At 38.6% G+C, this 22,536-nt stretch overlaps 2 protein-coding genes and 1 pseudogene across 4 annotated transcripts; 1 reads left to right on the top strand and 2 right to left on the bottom strand.

The window, feature by feature from the left end:
• Window positions 1-377: 377 nt before the first annotated feature.
• On the top strand, window positions 378-7,645 carry LOC149106970 (uncharacterized; annotated as a pseudogene).
• Window positions 7,646-9,200: 1,555 nt separating this feature from the next.
• Window positions 9,201-16,394, bottom strand: LOC149106971 (uncharacterized). Of its 3 annotated transcripts, XM_089297252.1 has the most exons (8): window positions 16,280-16,394; window positions 15,460-15,507; window positions 15,030-15,086; window positions 14,277-14,324; window positions 13,984-14,030; window positions 12,894-12,936; window positions 11,070-11,117; window positions 9,201-9,809 (listed from the first exon to the last, which is right to left on the bottom strand). In XM_089297252.1, exons 1-7 carry the CDS (start codon window positions 16,286-16,288, stop codon window positions 11,100-11,102), a joined length of 270 nt encoding a protein of 89 aa, XP_089153378.1. In that variant the 5' UTR covers window positions 16,289-16,394; the 3' UTR covers window positions 9,201-9,809; window positions 11,070-11,099. The 3 variants fall into 3 exon arrangements, with proteins under 3 accessions (XP_089153378.1, XP_089153380.1, XP_089153377.1); XM_089297254.1 differs by lacking the exon at window positions 14,277-14,324; XM_089297251.1 differs by lacking the exons at window positions 9,201-9,809; window positions 11,070-11,117; window positions 16,280-16,394 and having other exon boundaries at window positions 12,553-12,936; window positions 15,460-15,644.
• Window positions 16,395-16,466: 72 nt separating this feature from the next.
• LOC149106972 (uncharacterized) lies at window positions 16,467-22,140 on the bottom strand. Its single transcript, XM_089297255.1, has 3 exons — window positions 21,705-22,140; window positions 18,839-19,105; window positions 16,467-16,929 (listed from the first exon to the last, which is right to left on the bottom strand). Exons 2-3 carry the CDS (start codon window positions 18,905-18,907, stop codon window positions 16,642-16,644), a joined length of 357 nt encoding a protein of 118 aa, XP_089153381.1. The 5' UTR covers window positions 18,908-19,105; window positions 21,705-22,140; the 3' UTR covers window positions 16,467-16,641.
• Window positions 22,141-22,536: the final 396 nt, after the last annotated feature.

The following is a 22,536-nucleotide window of genomic DNA, read 5'->3' on the forward strand; positions in this document are numbered from 1 at the left end:
GCTCGAAAGGGAGCGTTCAAATAAACATGGCATGATCAACAATGATAAACATGGCTCAACGGCACGGTTCAAGATTTGGAAATCGAAATCCCTGGTTGTGTCATCCATCGTCTTGATCGTCAGAATAGCAGAGGCGGCGGCGTCTGTGCCTATGTTTCGCGAAATTTTAAAGCCGAGTACTTGAGTGATATATCATTTACCGCACCATCCGGTTTCCAGCAACTGTGGCTTAAAATCCAGGTCAAGAACACAAGATCGTTTATCGTTTGTACCGCGTATAGACCACCAAATACTCCACTGTCATGTTTTGACTCTGACTTAATTAAACCTTTATTTATGCTTCGTCGTTAAATGTGCCTATCTACCTGCTTGGAGATATGAATTGTCGTCTTGAGAGAGACGACAATCCCGAGACGAAAGCCTTACTAAATTTTTGCCGCTCCTACAATCTCTCACAACTTATATCTAAGCCAACACGAGTAACGGAAACCACCAGCTCAATTTTGGACGTAATCCTAGCTTCAGATACTTTTCCTCTGTCCATTTCACTGAAAACCAAGACCATCACGAGTTAGTTTAGAGTCCCTAGCACTGAAAAATATCTCCCAAGTTCCAGCAAATCGAGCCAAAGGTTGTCAAAATCACGATACACGTTAGGCAGTCTCGGCTATTCGATCAGTCTCAAAATGAAGTCGGACTATATTTCGGCCTAGAAGCTCGAAACCGAGCGTTCAAATATTTTTGCTCTGTCCATTTCACTGAAAACCAAGACTATCACGAGTTAGGTTAGAGTCCCTGGCACTGGAAAATATCCCCCAAGTTCCGGCAAATCTAGCCAAAGTTAGTCAAAACCAACATGCGCGTTAGGCGGTCTCGGGTACTCTATCAGTCTTAAAATGAAGTGGGACTATATTTCGGCTTGATCGATTTCCCCGAACTTTGGGGATAGTCTGCAGTCCCATAAAACGATCGCACGTTCAGTTTTAAGCTTTTAGGCCGAAATATAGCCTTACTTCATTTTAAGACTGAAGGAGTAGCCGAGACCGCTTTGCGCGCTTCGTGATCTTGACCAAAATTTTGCTCAATTTGCCGGAACTTGGGGGATATTTTCCAGTCCCGGGGATTCTAAACGAACTCTTGATGGCCTTGGTTTGCAGAGAAATAGACACAGCTAAAATGATCGCATGCTCGGTTTCGAGCTTTTAGGCCCAAATATAGCCCCACTTTATTTTAAGACTGAAAGAGTAGCCGACACCGCCTAACGCGCATCGTATTCTTGACAAACTCTGGCTCGAGTTGCCGGAACTTGGGATATATTTTCCAGTCTCGGGGACTCTAAAATAACTCCTGATGGCCTTTGTTTACGCAGAAATAAACACAGGTAAAACGATCGTACGCTCAGGTTTGAGCTTTTAGGCCGAAATATCGCCCCACTTCATTTTAAGACTGAAAGAGTAGCGGAGAACGTCTTGCGCGCATCGTAATCTTGACCAACTTTGGCTCGATTGGCCGGAACTTGGGGGATATTTTCCAAACCCAGGGACTCTAAACTAACTCTTGATGGCCTTGGTTTGCACAGAAATGGACACAGGTAAAACGATCTTTGCTCGGTCTCGAGCTTTTAGGCCGAAATCTAGCAAATCGAAAGGAAAGCGAGCCAAAGTTGGTCTGGGTTACTCTTTTAGTCTTAAAATAAAGTGGGGCTATATTTCGCCCTAAAACCTCGAAACCGAGCGTGTGATCTTTTTACCTGTGTCCATCTCTCTGCAAACCAAGGCCATCAGGAGTTAGTTTAGAGTCTCCGGGACTGGAAAATATCCCCCAAGTTCCAGGAAATGGAGTCAAACTTGGTCAAGGTCACGATCCGCGCAAGGCGGTTTCGGCTACTCTTTCGGTCTTAAAATTAGGTGGGTCTATATTTCGGCCTAAAAGTTCGTAATCAAGCAAGGGATCGTTTTACTTGTGTCCATTTCTCTTCAAACCAAGCATTTCAGGAGTTAGTATAGAGTCCTTGGGACTGGAAAATATCCCCCAAGTTTTTGGAAATCGAGCCAAATTTGGTCAAAGTCACAATGCGTGTAAGGTGGTCTCGGCTACTCTTTCAGTGTTAAAATGAAGTGGGGCTATATTTCTGCGTAAAAGCTGGAAACCGAGCGTGCGTTCGTTTTACCTGTGTCCATTTCTCTGCAAACCAAAGCCATCAGGAGTTAGTTTTGAGTCCCCGGGACTGGAAAATACCCCGCATGTTCCAGAAAATCAAGTCAAAGTTGGTCAAGATCAGGATGCACGTAAGGCGGTCTCGGCTACTCTTTCAGGCTTAAAATGAAGTGGGGCTATATTTTGGCCTAAAAGCTCGAGTTCGAGCGTGCGATCCTCTTACCTGTGTCCATTTCTCTGCAAACCAAGGCCATCAGTAGTTAGGTTAGAGTCTCCGGGAATGGAAAATATCCCACAAGTTCCGGGAAAGCAAGCCAAAGTTGGTCAAGATCACGATGCGCGCAAGGCGGTTTTGTCTACTCTTCCAGGCTTAAAACGAAGTGGGGCTATATTTCGGCCTAAAAGCTCGAAACCGAGCGAGCGATCGTTTTACATGTGTCTATTTCTCTGCAAACCAGAAGGCATCAGGAGTTACTTTAGAGTATCCGGGAGTGAGAAATATCCCCCAAGTTCCGGCAAATCGAGCCAAAGTTGGTCAAGATCACGATGCGTACAAAGTCCGGCAAATCGAGGCAAAGTTGGTCAAAATCTCAATGCGCGTTAGGGGGTCTCGGCTACTCTTTTAGTCTTAAAATGAAGTAGGGCTATATTTCTGCCTAAAAGCTCGAAACCGAGCGTGCGATAGTTTTACATGTGTCCATTTCTCTGCAAACCAAGGCCATGAGGAGTTAGTTTAGGGTCCGCGGGACTGGAAAATATCCCCCAAGCTCCGCCAGATCATGCCAAACTTGGTCAAGATCACGATGCGCAGAAGGCGGTCTCGGCTACTCTATCAGTCTTGAAATGAAGTGGCGCTATATTTCGGCCGAAAACCTCAAAACCGATCGTTTTACCTGTGTCCATTTCTCTACAGACCAAGACCATCAGGAGTTAGTTAAGAGTTCCCGGGACTGGAAAATATCCTCCAAGTTCCGGGAAATCGAGCCACAATTGATCAAAATCACTATGCACGGAAGGTGGTTTTGGCTACTCTATCATTCTGAAAATGATGTGGGGCTATATTTCGGCCTAGAAGTTCAAAACCGAGCGTTCAATAATTTTTCCTGTCTCCATTTCACTGAAAACCAAGGCCATCACCAGTTAGTTTAGAGCTCCTGGGATTGGAAATATCCCCCAAGTTCCCGCAAATCGAGCCAAAGTTAGTCAAAATCACGATGCGCGTAAGCCGATCTCGGCTACTCTATCGGTTTTAAAATGAAGTGGCGCTATATTTCGGCCTAGAAGCTCGAAACCAAGCGTTCAAATATTTTTCCTCTCTGTCCATTTCACTGAAAACCAAGGACATCGCCACTTAGGTTAGAGTCCCTGAGACTGGAAAATATTCCTTAAGTTCCGCCAAATCGAGCCAAATTTGGTCAAAATCACGATGCGCGCAAGGCGGTCTCGGCTACTCTATAAGTCTTAAAATAAAGTGGGGCTATATTTTGATTTAGAAGCTCAAAACCGAGCGTTCAAATATTTTTCCTCTGTCCATTTCACTGAAAACCAAGGCCATCACCAGTTAGTTTAGAGTCCCTGGGACTGGAAAATATCTCCCAAGTTCCGGCAAATGGAGCCAAATTTGCTCAAAATCAAGATTCGCGTAGGGCGGTCTTGCTACTCTATCAGTCTTAACATGAAGTGGGGCTATATTTCGGCGTAGAAGCTCGAAACTGAGCCTTTAAATATTTTTCCTTTCTCCCTTTCACTGTAAACCAAGGCCATCACGAGTTAGTTTAGAGTCCCTGGGACTGGAAAATATCCCCGAAGTTCCGGCAGATCTGGCCAAAGTTCGACAAAATCACGATGCGCGTAGGGCGGTCTCAGCTACTCTATCAGTCTTAAAATAAAGTGGGGCTATACTTCGGCCTAGAAGCTCGAAACCGAGCGCTCAAATATTTTTCCTCTGGGCATTTCACTGAAAACCAACGGCATCACCAGTTAGTTTAGCGTCCCTAGGACGGGACAATATTCCCCAAGTTTTGGCAACTCGAGCCAATGTTGGTGAAAATCACGATGCGCTTAAGGCGGTTTCGGCTAGTCTATCAGTCTTAAAATGAAGCGGGGCTATATTTCGGCCTAGAAGCTCGAAACCGAGCGTTGAAATATTTCTCCTCTGGCAATTTCACTGAAAGCCAAGGCAATCAAAAGTTAGTTTACAGTCCCTAAGACTGGAAAATATCCCCCAAATTCCGGGAAATCGAGACAAAGTTGGTCAAAATCACGATACGCGGAAGGCGGTCTCGCCTACTCTTTTAGTCTTAAAATGAATTGGGGCTTTATTTCGGCCTAAAAGCTTGAAACCGAGCGTGCGATCGTTTTACTTGTGTCCATTTGTCTGCAAACCAAGGCCATCAGAGGTTGGTGTAGAGTCTGGGGATGGAAAATATCCCCCAAGTTCCGGGAAAACGAGCCAAAGTTGGTCAAGATCAGGTTTCCCGGAACTTGGGGGATATTTTCCAGTCCCCGGGACTCTAAACTAACTTCTGATGGCCTTGGTTTGCGGAGAAATGGACACAGGTAAAACGATCGCACGCTCGGTTTCGAGTTTTTAGGTCGAAATAAAGCCCCACTTCATTTTAAGACTTTCAGCACACTTGGGGGATATTTTACAGTCTCGGGGACTCTAAACTAACTCGTTATTGCCTTGGTTTTCGGTGAAATGGACAGAGGTAAAGCGATCGCACGCTGGGCTTAAGGCTTCTAGGCCCAAATATAGCCCTACTTCATTTTAAGACTGAAAAAGACCACCTTACGCGCAGCGTAATTTTGACCAACTTTGAGTCGATTTCGAGCAACCTGGCGGATATTTTCCCGTCCCGGGGACACTAAAATAACTGCTGATGGCCTTGGGTTTCGGTGAAATAGAGAGAGGTAAAACGATCGCACGCTCTGTTTCGAGCTTCCAGAACGAAATATAGCCCCACTTCATTGTAAGACTGAAAAAGTAGCCCCGACCGACGTACGCGCAGAGTAATTTTCACCAAGTTTGGGTCGATTTTCAGCAACTTGAGGGAAATTTTCCAGTCCCAGGGACTCTTACCTAACTCGTAATGGGCTTAGTTTTCGGTAAAATCGACAGACGCAAAGGGATCGCACGCTCAGTTTCGAGCTTCTAGGCCAAAATATAGCCCCACTTTATTTTATGACTGAAAAAGTAGCCTAGACCGGTTCACGCGCAGCGTGATTTTGACCCAACGTTGGGTCGATTCTCTGGAACTTAAGTTTAAATGCTTGGTGTACTTTACTTGCTTGGTGTACTTTACTTGCTTGATGTACTTTAATTGCCTGGTGTACTTTACTTGCTTGATGTACTTTACTTGCTTTGTGTACTTTAATTGCTTGATGTACTTTAATTGTTTGGTGTACTTTACTTGCTTGATGTACCTTAATTCCTTAATGTACTTTACTTGCTTGGTGTACTTTACTTGCTTGATGTACTTTACCTGCTTGATGTACTTTACTTGATTGGTGTACTTTACTTGCTTGATTTACTTTACTTGCTTGATGTACTTTACTTGCTTGGTGTACTTTACTTGCTTGGTGTACTTTACTTGCTTGATGTACTTTAATTGCCTGGTGTACTTTACCTGCTTGATGTACTTTACTTGCTTGATGTACTTTACCTGCTTGATGTACTTTAATTGTTTGGTGTACTTTACTTGCTTGATGTACCTTAATTCCTTAATGTACTTTACTTGCTTGGTGTACTTTACTTGCTTGATGTACTTTACCTGCTTGATGCACTTTACTTGCTTGATGTACTTTACTTGCTTGATTTACTTTAATTGCTTGGTGTACTTTACTTCCTTGATGTATTTTACTTGCTTAATTTACTTTAGTTGGTTGATGTACTTTAATTGCTTGGTGTACTTTACTTGCTTGGTGTACACTACTCGCTTGATGTACTTTACTTCCTTGGTGTACTTTACGTGCTTGGTGTACTTTAATTACTTTGTGTACTTTACTTGCTTTGTGTACTTTACTTGCTTTGTGTACTTTACTTGCTTGATGTACTTTACTTGCTTGATGTACCTTAATTCCTTAATGTAATTTATTTGCTTGGTGTACTTTACTTGCTTGATGTACATTAATTGCTTGATGTACTTTACCTGCTTGATGTACTTTACTTGGTTGGTGTACTTTACTTGCTTGATGTATTTTACTTGCTTGATGTACTTTACTTGCTTGATGTACTTTACTTGCTTGATTTACTTTAATTGCTTGGTGTACTTTACTTCCTTGATGTACTTTACTTGCTTGATGTACTTTACTTGCTTCGTGTACTTTAATTGCTTGGTGTACTTTACTTGCTTGGTGTACTTTACTTTCTTGATGTACTTTAATTGCTTGGTGTACTTCAGTTGCTTGGTGTACTTTACTTGATGTATTTTACTTGCTTGATGTACTTTACTTGCTTGATGTACTTCAATTGCTTGGTGTACTTTACTTGCTTGGTGTACACTACTCGCTTGATGTACTTTAATTGCTTGGTGTACTTTACTTGCTTGGTGTACACTACTCGCTTGATGTACTTTAATTCCTTAATGTACTTAACTTGCTTGGTGTACTTTACTAGCTTGATGTACATTAATTGCTTGGTGTACTTTACCTGCTTGATGTACTTTACGTGCTTGGTGTACTTTACTTGCTTGATGTACTTTACTTGCTTGATGTACTTTACTTGCTTGATGTACTTTACTTGCTTGATTTACTTTAATTGCTTGGTGTACTTTACTTCCTTGATGTACTTTACTTGCTTGATGTACTTTACTTGGTTGATGTACTTTACTTGCTTGATTTACTTTACTTGCTTAATGTACTTTACTTGCTTGATGTACTTTACTTGCTTGATTTGCTTTACTTGCTTAATGTACTTTACTTGCTCGGCGTACTTTACTTGCTTGATGTACTTTACTTGCTTGATGTACTTTCCTTGCTTGGCTTACCGTACTTGCTCGGCGTACTTTACTTGCTTGGTGTACTTAACTTGCTTGGTGTTCTTTACTTGCTCGGTGTACTTTACTTGCTTGGTGTACTTAACTTGCTTGGTGTTCTTTACTTGCTTGGTGTACTTTACTTGCTTGGTGTACTTAACTTGCTTGCTGTTCTTTACTTGCTTGGTGTACGTTAATACAGGTGAAACTTGTATTAAGCGGACACCCTTTGGACCCTCGCTAATGTCCTCTTGATATGGGTTGTTCGCTCTAAGCAGGTTCAAATATATTGTGCAATAATATTAACCCGTTTGTAACATAGTGTAACATATTGTAAGATCAAGGACTGCCGGTAGCACAATGTCCAGTCATTCAATGCATCAATCTGGAATAATCTACTTAGCTTTAATATGACATCGGTGAACAATGTTGACGGAGTCTGAGCTGGGCTTTCAGAATTAAGCCCTTGAAGTGTCTGCTTATTACAGGTTTTGTGCAACAAAATGGGTTAATATTGGTATCCGTGTCCGCTTAACAGAGTTGTCCGCTGAATGCACGTTTATTTTGGAGTAAATGTAAGAAAAAAAGGGGGAACTTGAGCAGGTGTCCATTTAATAGAGTGTGTCCGCTTAATATGGGGTCCGCTTAATACAGGTTTCACTGTACATACTTGAGACTTTTCGCTATCTCGATCGAGATGTTTTTGCGTACTGTTAATTCGTTGATTACTAAAGATGCGTTCCTTACTTTCCAGCTATTGTTACTGAGAAGAAGCTAATTCAGGGCGTGGGGAGAGGGGTTTCTACCCTATATAAGGTATGTGCCGCCTTTTTGAAGGCTATGGCTTGTGAATCGTTTTGGTTTGAAAATGGGTAGAATGATTTCGCCGGTTTGGTCCGCGAAAGTATGGCTTAATTTTAAATAAACCATAATATAGACATTACTTGAAATTTATGTCTCTTTTTGTCGAGTTTATCATCTTCAAACAAAAACGAGAGGAATCAATTTTAATACCACGATAAAGCGCGATTTGCCTCGCAGAATACACTGAACGGTCATACATATTTGAAAACAGCATTTTAGAGGTCAAGCCTAGAAAAGGGTATGAAAAGTGACATTTATTGGTCTGAAATGGGGTCAGGATTTAGAGAAGTGGACGGCACGCGCCTGCCAATGATTCCAAGGAATACTGCACCTCCTTCCGGTAGTTGGGAAGCCTACAGTGTTTATTATTTTAAAGTGCTCTACAGCCTGCGAATGCAGACGTATTTCCGCCTGTCGCTTGTCTACACCGAAAAATAACGTCAGCGAACTCGAGCCAGAAAACGGTTCTGTGACATAGCAACTTTTGTTTTCTGTTGGCCAATCAGATTTCATGATAGAATTAAACTCGAGTGGCTCGCGGCTAATCTCATACCCAGATTTCACTCTGTTTGACCCTGAGAAGTGAAATCTCCCTTCTGCTTGGTCTTGGAAGATCTGGGTTCTAGATTAATTCGCGGCTCCCCCGCTCGATGGTCGATTAATAAAACACCAACGAATATTTCTCATGTTTTCATTCCGCCGTTCCTCACTAACCAAACGCCTGGAACAGGCTATTTGCAGTTAACTGTAAGTCCGCATGTGTTAATTACACTGGACACCAACCGGAGGTGCACCAATCTCTGGTGGTTTCAAGTACGAAATTTGAAGCTAAAATTTGAAAGTTCTAACAAAAAAATTCTGTAATAGGAGATTTCGAGTCCACATGGAGGAGGGTGGCTCACTATGGAAAAGCACTACTTTTCGGCGGAGAGGGGGACAAGACATGCTTTACAGCTGAAGAGTAAATGATTGCCATGCCGTCCCACATGTTTGATACCAAAAGAAAATATTCACTGTCAGTTTTGCTTTTTGTGCTCATGTTGACTTCATAAAATATCCAAAAACACTGACGTTCTCTTTTCAGCGCGCGCGGATTACTCGACTTTTCGTCCTCAGTGCGCGTGCGATCGTAAAACTATAGGGAGCCACCTTAAATACTGATTATGTGAAAAGAGTTTGGGGAAATACAACACTAAAATAAGGTGGCATTGTGGGAAGCTTTATTATAACAAAATAGAGAAATTTACAGAGACCGTGGTAGTGTGAAATTCTTCAGAATGTGCAATGCTCTTACTTACAAACACTATTGAGTACAAGCTGAATAATGCGATAACAACCAATATCCCTCATTGGCACCGTTCTTGAAAAACATTTGCCAGGAGTTGTAAAATAAGCCCTATTTATATTCGATTTTAAGTAAACCAGTAATATTAGTGTTTTAATATAAATCACTGACTTAACGCTTTTCTCAGTACTGTAAAAAAATCCAATTTCATGTTAAACCACACCTGAAAAAAGTAAAAATCGATCTACATTTGTCAGGAACGGGAACGGGAACGATGGTTAAAATTGATGAAAAGAGCATTTCGACATTATTTAGCTATTCGAAGGAAGATATGATTATCAATCTTGTTTGACCATGCAGTCGTAGCCACCTTAATTGCATCCTCCGCAAGGCCTTTCGTTAGTACAATTACGAGACAAAGTCAGTTGGATGAATGATTTACAGTTCCCAGAACTGAATTGTCAGAGAAAAAGATTAATCCTCTTCAAGGTTTTTCTTCCAACTTTTTCCTTTACGGTTCCTCTTGCCTAGAAGATAATAAATTATAAAAGGTGAGTGCCTTTGGTCTTATTTGTTGTGTCTGTTGACTATTTGATCGTAGCAACTTTGAAGAAAAGTATCCAATGAAGACGCTTATTGAGAATAAGGGGAACCATCCTCGTAAATGGATCAAGAATGTTAAAGGTTAAGTGTCTTTTCTTTGGCTCTTTCAAGTTAAAATACTGTGTATAATATGTAATTATGAATCATAGTTGGCCAGGAAATATGGGATCCGTAGAGTAGGCAGCATAGAGGTTTCGATACTTCACAAATTCAACTGTATTCGTTCTCAATTGGTTTCAAATTTTCTGGACTCCTAAACGACACTGGTCTGTATACGAAAAAGATCACCTTCCCTGGTTCCGATTGATCATTTTTCTTCGAAGTGGCCAAATTCCACGCAGGTCAGAAATGGGTCGAGGGCTTCATTTTGAAATATTTGCAAAGCTCTATTTCAGTGCCCTCCAAACCGTCCACTTAAGTTCTATTCCTGTCTTAACATGTAATTAACGGCCTGTTGAGCTGATCTCTGTATACTGGAATTCAAAATGCTTCATTGTGCCCATACTAGTTCCACTCCTTTCTACAGCTAGAGACAATTTATGTATTTAAAAAGTAATTAGTTTTGCTCTGCTCCACCCCTTTAAATGTTGAGCTTACTGCAAAATTACCCACATGGAATTGTTTTGTGTTGCTACAGCATTGGAAGAGGAGAGGTAGGGCAGCCTATCAAAGAGTTTATGTTTGGTGTTTCCTGGGTTGAGTTTGCATATTGCTGGAAACGTTATACTTTTAAAACAATCCCAAGTGCGTTTGTCTTTGGAGAAAGCTGCTTTAGGTAGCCTTGCTGATAGCTTCAGTACAAGGCAGGAAAAAAAACACCACTTGCGATTGCCCAGGGCAAGTAAATTTTGCTCTTGGGCTAGTGAAAATGGATTGATAGATTGATAGTCCGGTGGGCAAGTGAAATTAGCCTCAGCAGTCTTGTTAAGGCCGCCGCACACTAGCCGATTTTTTGTCGGCCGACAAAAAATCGGCTAGTGTGCGGCGGCCTTTAGTTGATAAGGAATGAACAAAGCAGACTTATTGGGCAATTAATATTTTAGTGGGGGCAACTGAAAACTGAAATGTACTGGCCCACTGAGCAACAGGATTTCATTGTTTTCCTGCCCTGCAGTACCATTCATTTTCTATTGGTGCCATTTTGTTCAGTTCATTTTTCCACATTTACTTTGATGTAAAAATACCTGTTGTAAGACCTTGGTGTAGGCCATCTACTAACTGCTTGTCAGCACCTAAAACAACAAAGAACTGAGTCAATTTAAATCACTATTACTGTTACTGTTATTAAAAACCATAAAATGTAACCCCTTTACAACGACCACAGAGGAGAAACAAAAATGGGGTCGTATAACATGTGTACCAGGGTAGATTCTAATTATGATAGCAGTACTGATGTGCGTAATGAAATATGCATTTTCCTTTAAATCATGTGACCAACGACTACCTTTTGGAGTCCGAACATCATGCTTTCACTTTGAATAATTTACTTCTTTGATACCATCATCCAAAATGCCTGATGAGCAATTATAAATTAGGGACAAGAAAGGCGGCAAATAGTAAAGATCAATTCCATTGACGTCATGACGCGCGTTCCAGTACGACTTTCCGGCCGTAGCCTTGCTTTTCCCTCGTGTAAGCCAGCTGTTTACTCCTCATTTTAACGCTTTTTTCACTGTTTAAACAGCCTAGTTCGAAGATAAAGTATGGAATCATAAAATTCCGTCCAAAATAAATGTTTCTTTGTCATTTCTGCAGAAAATTTAAACGATTTAACCATCTACCGTGAGCGACAGTCGTATTTGTATCGGGCCGAACAGTCGCAGATGACGAGCTCCGTATGTACTGAACTGAGCTATAACTGTTTTTTGCTGTTCAAAATGTATTTTATTAGGATCAAACTTTTTTTCTTGCTGATCACGTTGTACAAACACCCTGATCCTGCTGTAATCGAGCTTTTTATCAGTATTATTTTGTTTTGTGGTTGAAATTAAGCCTGAGAGGCAAATCTACATAGGTCTCGCAGATGTAAAATGGATGCAGGAGAAAGAAATCCTCGTCATTAATCAAGCCTATGTGGTAGAATAGAATAAATTCCCTGGTTTTGGTGAACGAAGCCATTTTTGTTAGGACTCGTAGAGGCCGCACACGCCATTGCGCATGCCGTACAGCACAATCTCAATCAAGTCCATCCTTCATTCATTCATGAGCGCGCACTTAAATAAATAACCACGCGTGACACCACGCGTGTTGTCCTGATTTTTTTGACGTCAGCGTGACCAAATAAATGCTAATTTTCTCGCGTTCCCTTGGGTGAATTTTTCTTTAATTTGGCTCAGTTCTTACCACAAACAATTCCAATAAAATACCCTATTTTTGTGAAAATCTCTCAGAGCTAATCTAATATATTTAGAATAATGACAAATTACAGATTATTGGAAAAACCGTCTGAACAGCCTTGACTTTTTACCAATTCAAAGTGTCAGGCAGTATCGTTTCCATGATGTGGAGAAGTATGAAACAATTTCACCAAAGGAAAGTATAAATATTAAGGAGTTTAGGTCAAAATGAGGAATACATCTGCCTGTCATTAGATTAGATGTTGCCATGGTAACGGCGTTAATCCAAAAGTTTACAACCAAAACATAAGCCTTATTTTTAACAGTACCCATACTGGTAAATCTCTTCGGGTAAAACTTTAAGAGAAATTAACTAAGTTTCGTTTTCTAACTCGCGCTCTATAGGGAGGGTGTTCGTAATTACCCTAGGGAGCCACCTTAAAAATAACCAATGAAAATGCTTCATGGAGGCTGCTTTTGGTGTTTTTACTTTATGTGCACCACAACATAAATGGTAATTTTGCAATATATTGCTTATTTTGTTGCCTTTTAACGCAGCCTAACCTTAATAAATCAGTAACTGAAAGACTGACTGACTGATTTACTGACTGACTGACTGACTTACTGACTAAATTAATACATTAAGAAATAAATAAATATTATGACATTTACCTTTTCTAACCAGGGCAGCCTTTGTGAACTCTTCATCCAAAGCCTGTTGATCAGATGTTGATATAAGAATCATGAACAAGTACTGTGAAACTAAAACAACTGATATTTTACTAGGCAGAGTTCATACTTAAGTTTCCACTTGTATTAAATGATTCTAAAAACTCATCACATGTGATCAGTCAGTCACATTTGATGAATTTCGCATTCGGATGGTAATATTTACCACTAATTAACCGAGAGTGAGGTCTTTACGGGAAAATCTCAAACCGGGACCATGCCGCATTAACCGAGCAATAGAGAGTTTAAGAAAGCCACGACGGCAACGGCAACGTCGCTAAACAAAAGGTTTAATGAGCAGAACAATGACTGTGCACGCGCGTTATGATTCTTGGTACATTTCTTTGCCGTCCCCTGCAAAACAAGAACGTGAAATGGCCAAATTCCGCGTTGTCTGAACAACGTAAACCACAACAGCTAAGGTTTGAAATTTCTATTTCAAATTTATCTCTGTGTCCCAGATTCAGTTTCGTCATACTTTTGACAGTCATAAACAAAGTAAATGACTTAAGAGTATCACGAGATTCGTAGGTAACATATAAATTCATTTTTTAATCGACGTTTTCCTTGGCGTCGTCGTCGTAGCTTCTTAAACTCCCTAATAGCAAAGTCAATACGGCAAGGCCGTGGCTTGAGATTTTTCCTTATAGACTGAATGTTTGAGGTTAATAAGTTGTTTATTATATGGCTTTTTGCTTTAGTTTAGCAGGCCCGTAATCGACCCGTGGGCATTACGGGAGAATAATGCCGTATAATAAGCTAATCAGAGCTCGCATTCTAAAGGCTACAAACACAAGCCATCTAACAAAGCGTTGTATTGTTTGTCCATTTTTTAGAAGAGAAGTTTTCATTCCTTTTCATCCACCTTATTGCCAAATTACATCATTTGATTACAAACGTCTGCAAGGAATTACTTTCCAACATGCCTGTCTGAGCATTTACTTAAACCTTTTGTGTAAAACATTGTGGTAACTGAAAAAACGTCAGTACTGTAGTGCTTTAATACACAGCTAATCCCAATAAACAGATTTACCAATTTGTCCACATCATCCTGGTCCATTCTGGCATTACTGCTGGTACCTAAATATATAGAAATCAACAAAATTGAGACAGAATACTTAGTTGTTTGAGCCACTAGTTGGACATTTGTATAGAATTCTGTATAGTTTCTTTCAGCACCTCTCATTTCAATAAAAATATCATGAAATAAATATTTTAATTTTAATTATTATAACTTAGAGATATATCATTGCCATCAGAAAGTAGCGCAACTATTGCATTTCTAAAGTGCATTTATACTGCCAAATAAAATTTATAATTCATCACCTTCTTCCTTTCCAGTTTCTGGCCCTTTAGACCTATGAGATTCCATTTCTGCAGGTATCAAAGATGAAAAGACCACAGTCAATTATAACCATTTGTCATGGTTTGAACATACAAAGCGTATTACAAAGAGAACTGTTATTTATAGCATTAATTTTGATAGACAGTCAAGTCCTTTTTAGGACATAATTTGCTCTAACTTTGTCACGATAAAAGGGCATAATATTGTTCCAAAAAGGTATTTTCAGTATTTGGCGAACATTCTGAAGTAAAATTTCGTCATCATCAACAACAGTCTCCAAAGGGGTTGATACCTATAAAAACAATAATCTAGAACTTACTTTATTAACATATTACAGAAATTGATTATAAAAAATTCATTAATACTCAATATAATTACTTTTGTGCTTTTGCCTGTAAATATGAAGAATCATGCAACATGCAGGAGTGAAATTTTATAATTTATTTTATTTTACCTGAAAGACCCCTTGGAAAACTATTTTCAAAAATTATGTTTACAAGTCCTGCTGCATTTTTAGTTTTGTGAATTTAAGAAAAGTTCAAAATACCTACAAATGCCCATGTGGGCCCCCAGAAAAATTGTTAACATCATACATCTTTAACAAGCTAAGGTTGTGTGCATAAATGAAACATTGTGTAGTTACGTCATTTCAACAGTGAATAAATCATCCACTTCCCTGTTCTAGAATATAAAAATTAGGAGTCAAAGGGTTAAAGTGAGAAGCTAAATATTACCTTGTCATTTAAAATGGTATCCACAGGAACTGAAGTTCCACTGGCTGCTTCTTCACTCTTTAAAACAACATACAGTGTGTTACAGCATTTTTTTCTTTATTTATTTATGGATTCTACAAGAAGTGATAATTTAACATGGGCCACAAGCATCTTTGTCAATATTGCTAGCACTTGACATAGGTGATGGAACTGTGTAGCACAAGACTTTAAATTTATTATTTATAATTCTATGAGTCCTGGATTTTTTTTTTTGAGATCAGGCGTAATGTCTCACAATATGGCAAAAGAGAAGGATTAAAAATTAATTTTTAATTGGCAGTACTTTATAAAGACAGACAGCACAGCTGTTAATGGGAACTACATTCTTTTGTTGTTAAGATTATTACTAACTGTTAGTAAGTTATAACTTGATCAATTTTAATTATTTTACCTCTTTGAGGACATCCCCAAAAACTTGATTCTCTGGTTTCTTCATATGCTGAACGAGTGTTTGAAAACAAAACAGAAAAAGTGAGTTTTGTACATTGACTTTATTCCCAAGTTGGTATGTAGACCACATTTCAAAAAAGCCAAAAAATTATTTCTTGGTGTCTGTTATTGTTATCTCAAAAAAGGCTTGAAACATGACAAGGAGGTAAAAACAATGATAATACAAAAACATCAAAGAAAATATATTTTTGACAGATAATGTTACCTAGTAAGTTTAACAACAGTTCAAACTTATTACTCAGGGGGCTAATGCAACCACCACCATGACAGAAACACAAATGCCACCAAACAAAAGATTCAATAAGCTGTATAAGGGCTCTGCATCTGAGTTATCAATCTTGGTACATTTCTTAAATCAATCTACATTGTACAAAACAACAACTTGGAATAATAAAATTCGGCATACTGTTTGAGGAAAACGGAATCACTATCAATGGTGAATTTGTAAATTTTCAAGTTGGAATTCAACATGATCATATTTAGTTAGCTCTGACAGCTATAGACAAAGTGAATGCACGCATGCAGATTGTCATGAGATTATCATTATAGTTGTCCAACACATCACTGTCTTGGCTGCATAACTAATAACAGTCAAATGGAACAAGGGGAACAGTAAATACTAGTCACAGTGGCAGTCACTCATTGACCTGTGACATCATATATCCTCAGTTCCTAGCCCTGGACACCTTTGGTGTGTTGTTTACTATCACCATCAAAATACTGTTAAAAGAATGTCACAAGTCTTCTCTATACGCATATACCTTCATCATTGTTGATTAGTATCTCGGTTGAAAAAAGGCGCCTTTGAACGTGCAAGCATCCTGACAACTGTCCTCTTCCTGGCAAAGTCAGTCATCCCACACATCCTCTTCCCAGTGAAAACAAGTGCTTCATCTACAAGTACTTTAAATCCTAAGACATCGCCACACTTCCATTTGGTTAAAGATGTTTTTGGGATAAAGAAATGCTTTGTCTGAAAAAAAAAATACAATTACATAGCCAAAATGAGATTGGTTAAACAGTATTAAGCTATAATGAGCAATGTGTCTTACATGTATGTGTGATTAATTCCTGCAGCCTGACTTACATGTAACTCAGGATTGTGTCATTTGTACATTATTTTTCACTCAAGCAAATTATAAGTTATTGCATTTGACATGTTATCCAAAAGTATATAATAAACCAAAACCAAATTAAGCAAGACCTTTTCAGGAACAACGGAACAGCTTTGAACAATCCTGTTGACCACTGCCGTCATCTCTGCCACTTCCTCCTCATTATAATCAACAGCACTGTCTGCCCTCCCTTCATCTTGATCCAGAAGCTGCATGTGCCTGGGCACTACTTTCTCAGAGAAGAGGCTCTCTACTATATTAAGATAGGCTTCTTTCAATTGGAGTTTCCCTAGTATCTACAAGGAAACAAATTTCAAAATTAAGCTCCCTTGCGGTATTTTATTGATGTCAGTCTAAGGTAAAGCTATTACAAATAATTTGCCAAAAGTACATGTTGTAAGATTTTTTTATTTTCTTACTGTTAATGAATAACCCTCTATGACTCAATTCTTAAATACCATGACCACATCCGTAACAATTATAACTGTTTCCCAGCTAACAGTCTAGGGAGTTTTGAAACCCAGGTTTCATAAATTTCATTCTATATTACTACCATTGATCTCATTCTTAATCTCCATAGCAATGTATGTCTGCTCAACAAAACTGTCTGTACAAAGATCAAGTCACAATCAAAAATATATAGTCTTGTGTTTGTAGCCCATCTTCATCTGTTGTCAGTGGTTATAGAGAGACTCAATTTTACAAGTACATTTAATTGTTCACAATGACTGCCTACTTTCTTGCACGATCACTGGCTTACATGTATTTTTATCATCAGTAGGAGTACAGACTCACAGCTGACATCATCGTGAACAGTTTCAGCGACATTTAGCATATGATTTTGCTTTCTCAAATTGCATCTAAACAGGATTAACAGATAGCTAGCCTGAAGATCAGCTTGTGAATATAATGAATTCAATTGTGAAGTGAAAAAGATTGGGTAAATTATTGTAGTTTGGCATGAAAATTTACCGCAATACAGTAGAACCCTTTTTTTGCTGTGTTTGAGTATTTGATGAAAATAAACTAAACTTGGGAATAATTCAGTATGTTTTCAGGAATTTCCCAGTGGAATAAAGGCCGTGATTCTATGGATCATTTTGGCTTAATTCAATTTAGCTTTTAACCGGTGTTTTCCTCTAGTGAAGCCTCCATTTGACAATTTTGGATTTTGTTAACAGTGAAACCTGTATTAGGCAGACCCCATATTAAGCAGACACCCTCTTTTAAGTGGACACCAGCTTTAATAAGTCCCAAAATTTTTTTCCCACATTTACAGTAATTAAAAATCAACCGGCATTCAGCAGACACCTCTTAATTAAACAGATGCAGACACCAATATTAAGACATTTTGTTGCACAAAACCTGCAGTAAGCGGACACTTAAAGGGCTCATTTCACTTCTAAAGGTTCAGCTGAGACTCCTGTACATTGTTCAGCAATATCGTTTTTAAGCTGAGTGATTATTCCAGATTGATGCAGTGATCAACTGGACATTGTGCTATGAGCAGTCTTAGCTATTCTTTGATGTTACATGCTAAGTTGTGTTACAAAACGGTTAATAATTGACTATTATTGCACAACATACTAGAACCTGTTTTGAGCGGACAGCCTGTGTTAAGCAGACACTAGTAAGGGTGTCTGCCTAGCAATCACCAGAAGGGTGTCCGCCTAATACAGGTTTCACTGTAATGAAAATAAAAAACACAGCAAGCAGATTCTTATGCATCTGTGTTCTAATTGATGATAAATTTGGTCATAAATATTACATTGTCAAAGTTGTATGGATGAAGGCAAGTGGATCTGCAGACTACTTTGACAATGAACTTTATGATGCAATTTACCATTAATAAGAGGACAGATACTTAAAAAACCAGTGTCAATTTGTTAAATTTCACAACTTTTATAAGACCCACATTCATAAATATCACATATTTTTAAAAGTATGGTATGGATTCACATACTTTGCCCTGGCATGGAAACCAGAATTCAAATAACTTCCACTTCTATAATATTACTGACATTTTGATAACACAGACAATAAACTCTACTCCTTAGGTTCAACTAAATTGAAAATTGGAGTACAGATCAAAGTCTGAAAAAAAAAAGGAAATTTCTCTTACTGATTCTCTAAAGTATTTTCAGAGAACCGAAAACAAAATCAAGATTGTCAGAATTTTGTTGCATTACCTGCCTATATACTTACCTTTCCAGTTGCAAACAAAACAAGAGCATAATTCATTTGGCTCCTCATATCCAGTCTTGTTTCTCCCATGATGTTACATACATCTCTTTAAAAAGGTCATCTTCTCTCATTGTTGCAAAGGAGGATCCCAGCTCTATCAGTGTCCCTACACTGAGAAATGTCCTTTCAAGGACTGGCTGTAATTCAGCTTTTAAACTAAGGCAGTGTTCCAACCTTTGTTTCCCACCAACTTTACTGATAGGAATAACTGCTATTCTTGAAAAAACCCTGGAATGCACATTTCAAAAAGAAACAATCAATTACAAGTACAAAATACTTGATGCACTACACCTGAAACTGAGAATGCAATTCTCTTGGAATGATGGTTACCTATATGCAAAATCGTGTAATTGATAAACTGGTAAATAATTATCCATGTTGCAGTTATGCAACTTTAACATACTAATAACAAAACTTGTAATTATATATACAAATTTATACCAAAAAATATTTTACCATATTCATCTATACAGGTGATACTCTGAATCTCCACAGACAAGCAGTGGTGATTAAATTTTTTCAAAATGAAATGATTTAGAAAAAGAGGAACAAACATTCCATCCTGTGCAAATCATAATAATAACAATCACATTGTAACTGGCTGCAGTACTACTACAGTGCAGCTCAGATATATCCGAACCAAAAAATACGCGTAATTCGCGTCAGCCCAATACGCGTATGTGCGTATACATACATATATACGCACATACGCGTATGCATATACACATAATTATACAGTATATACGCATATGCCTGATTAGTACATGTATGTATGAGCTAACCTATTGTTTTTTTCTTTTCTTAACAGGTCATTGTTGTTTTCAATGGCTTGACAGCTTGCCCCAGAGCAAGAAAGAGTTTTCTTTATTTTGAACACATGTATACAGTATATGCACATATGCCTTCAGACGACTTATTAGCAAAATGTAAGCTCAAACTAACATTTTGCAATTGGGCACTTGACACAAAATTAACTGACTGAATATTAATTAAAAGAGAGAGTATTTTGCCGTTAAATCATAAATTTACTGTTTTTTTGTCAAATAGAACCGGGGATACACGCTTCAGCAATTTCATCTTCATGGAGCAAACACAACCGAAAGATAACATTTTTTTGACGCAAAGTGAACACCGGTTTAAGCAAGCAACTTGGAGACGTGTGCTGAAACACCCAACTTTTCCTTGAAGAAAATTAAAAATAACAAAATGTGAGCAGCGCACCATAGAAACTTCGAGTATTTTACCATTTGAATGAACGGTTTGTGTCAGATACATGTACATGTATAATGGGAGATATCATTTTTCCACAAGGTCTTCGGAATACTTCAAAGTAGCCTTCAAACAGTAAACATCTCGCAAGCGACTTGCCGACGCATGCTGAAACATAGAACTTTTCCCTGAAGAAAAAAAATAACTAGATGTGAGCAGCGTGCCATAGCAACTTTGGTAAACAATTCTTTGGCTAAAGAAGGATTATTTCACAGTTTAAATGAACCAGAGATATCATTTTTTCAAAAAGGATCCTCAGAACGGTTCAGACAATAAACATTTTGGAAATGACTTGCCAACACGTGTCGAAACACAGAACTTTTTCTTGCAGAAAAAATAACTAAACATGAGCAGCGCACCATAGAAACTTGGATAAACAATTTTTTCGTCAAGGAAAGAGTATTTTACCATTTGAATAAATGATCTGTGTCAAATATAACCAGAGATTTTATTTTTTTGACTAGGATCTTCAGAACGCTTAATTCAGACAAAGAAACATTTGCAAACAACTTGCCAACACGTGCTGAAACATAGATCTTTACTTGTAAAAACATAGAGCTCACGTGTTAAAATAGGGAGTTCAAGAGACTGCTTCAATTTTCTTCCCATTTTTGGTAGCTAAAGATCAAGCAAGTTTTAATAAACGGTAGTTTGTCAGCGAATTTGCGAAGTGATTGAAAACTCAAAATATAATAGCTTTCATTGATTGGCACGATGTTTCAACAATATGCAAATTTCGCTTTGAAGCATTTTCATTCCCAGAAATATAATGTCCTTTGTTTGACTAACAATGCTTCACATAAAGAAACCTATGGGAATGCATAACAAAGAGACATATATGCACGTATATACGTGTATATGTGGGCATATACACACACATATGTACGCGTATATGCAAAATATGGTCGTATAAAATGCGTATGCGTAGTTTGCATATATCTGAGCTGCACTGTAATTTGGGGTACCTAACTAACCTAGCAAGAAATCAGGCAGGCTCCTAAGTGCATACAACTATATTGGAAGTAAGTAATATACTAGGCTAAATAAAAATACATATGATTAAACAAGGGTAAATAGATTATGATGAAACATTCAAAAGTTTTAGTGGCAATGTAAAAAATATAGTGCTAGCAATTATAACTGATCTGTTGTTTCTGGTTGTCTCTAGCTATAATTAGTACACTAGTACAATTTGTTAGTTTTATAACATTGGCTAACATGTACGGTCAACGGCCTTAAACCAGCTTACACGTAAACTATCACGATGTAGCAGGATGTATCCTGCTACATCGCTGCCAGTCATTAGCAGATAGCAGACTGAAGTTTGAATTAATAGTGTTGGCAGATAAGGTTACTTCTGAACTAGGTGGGGTTAAGATTAATTTCTGTGTGATTGTTCTTGGATAAAACGTAATTCACTACACAGATGTTTTACGCACGGTGCAAGCTTATATATTAAAGCTAATAGTTTGCAACAACTACATGTACGTATAAATGTACATTTAAGTAAAGTGAGTTAATTTTTTTAAATAAAGAGATGATCAGGTCATTGCTGTACCTTCTACAACTCTAAAACATGGTATGTGGTGATACTGGAATGAAGTTTCCTAGCGCATTCGCGACACAAAAACGTTTGAGGCCCACAGTAACGGCATCTTATTGCAGTTGAAGTTTTCAGGCACCAAATACAAACTGCCCCAGTTGGAAGGGAAGATTTCTCAATGGCAACATAACCAAGGCGATCTCTGATCTTAGTCCACTTTATCTCTTGCTGTATTCGGCGATTTTCATGAGTAGTAAACGCTCCTCCACTACTCTGACGGCCTAAGGACAAAGAAATAGCTTGCCTTCTTGAACCCCTTCTGTCAAGGAAAGTAGCTTTGAAAGAAACAGCCTTTCAACGCTTCAGGATTAGGGGAACAAACTACCCCATAAGTCGAAATTCGTCCGCCATGTTGGATTTAGATTGGGAAATTTTAAGCTAAACGAGGATTGGTCAGATTTCTAGTACGTCCCTTTCTATTGTGAGAAACCGCTGTCAAACGCGACTGTACTCGCAACCACTCGGTGTAGGCCTACTCCTGAGGAGGTTAGTCCGAATGTGTTCAAATATTCAATTTGGGGAAGACGCGGGAGTTTTTAAATCAAGTAAGCTACAGTTATTTCATCGTGCTTTTGACCAAAGATGTTGCTCATGTTTAGTTTACGGTCATTTGAAGGAAGTCTAGCTTTGATATCTATGTTTAACCAGGTCACTACAGTAGCTGTCGCTGCTTTACAACCCTAGCTTGAATTGAAAGGCCCAAACTGTGCATGCTATTTCACGGTAAGATCACAAAATGTTTTTAATTGTGCAGGTTATGGTTATGAACAAGTAAAATCTGGATATG

The sequence above is a fragment of the Orbicella faveolata genome, unplaced genomic scaffold, assembly GCF_042242905.1.
Source record: "Orbicella faveolata isolate gen_17 unplaced genomic scaffold, um_ofav_v1 contig_28, whole genome shotgun sequence".
NCBI lineage: Eukaryota > Metazoa > Cnidaria > Anthozoa > Scleractinia > Merulinidae > Orbicella > Orbicella faveolata.

Excerpts from the sequence above, each read along its gene's own strand:
- LOC149106971 (XM_089297251.1), bottom strand. The coding sequence starts at position 15,588 with ATGTGGTCTACATACCAACTTGGGAATAAAGTCAATGTACAAAACTCA. Across the intron at positions 14,325-15,029 it reads ATACCATTTTAAATGACAAG|AAATGGAATCTCATAGGTCT; the intron begins GTAATATTTAGC and ends TGATACCTGCAG. Across the intron at positions 12,937-13,983 it reads AGGATGATGTGGACAAATTG|GCTTTGGATGAAGAGTTCAC; the intron begins GTAAATCTGTTT and ends TCTGATCAACAG.
- LOC149106972 (XM_089297255.1), bottom strand. The coding sequence starts at position 18,907 with ATGGGAGAAACAAGACTGGATATGAGGAGCCAAATGAATTATGCTCTT. Across the intron at positions 16,930-18,838 it reads TTTTGTTTGCAACTGGAAAG|ATACTAGGGAAACTCCAATT; the intron begins GTAAGTATATAG and ends GTTTCCTTGTAG.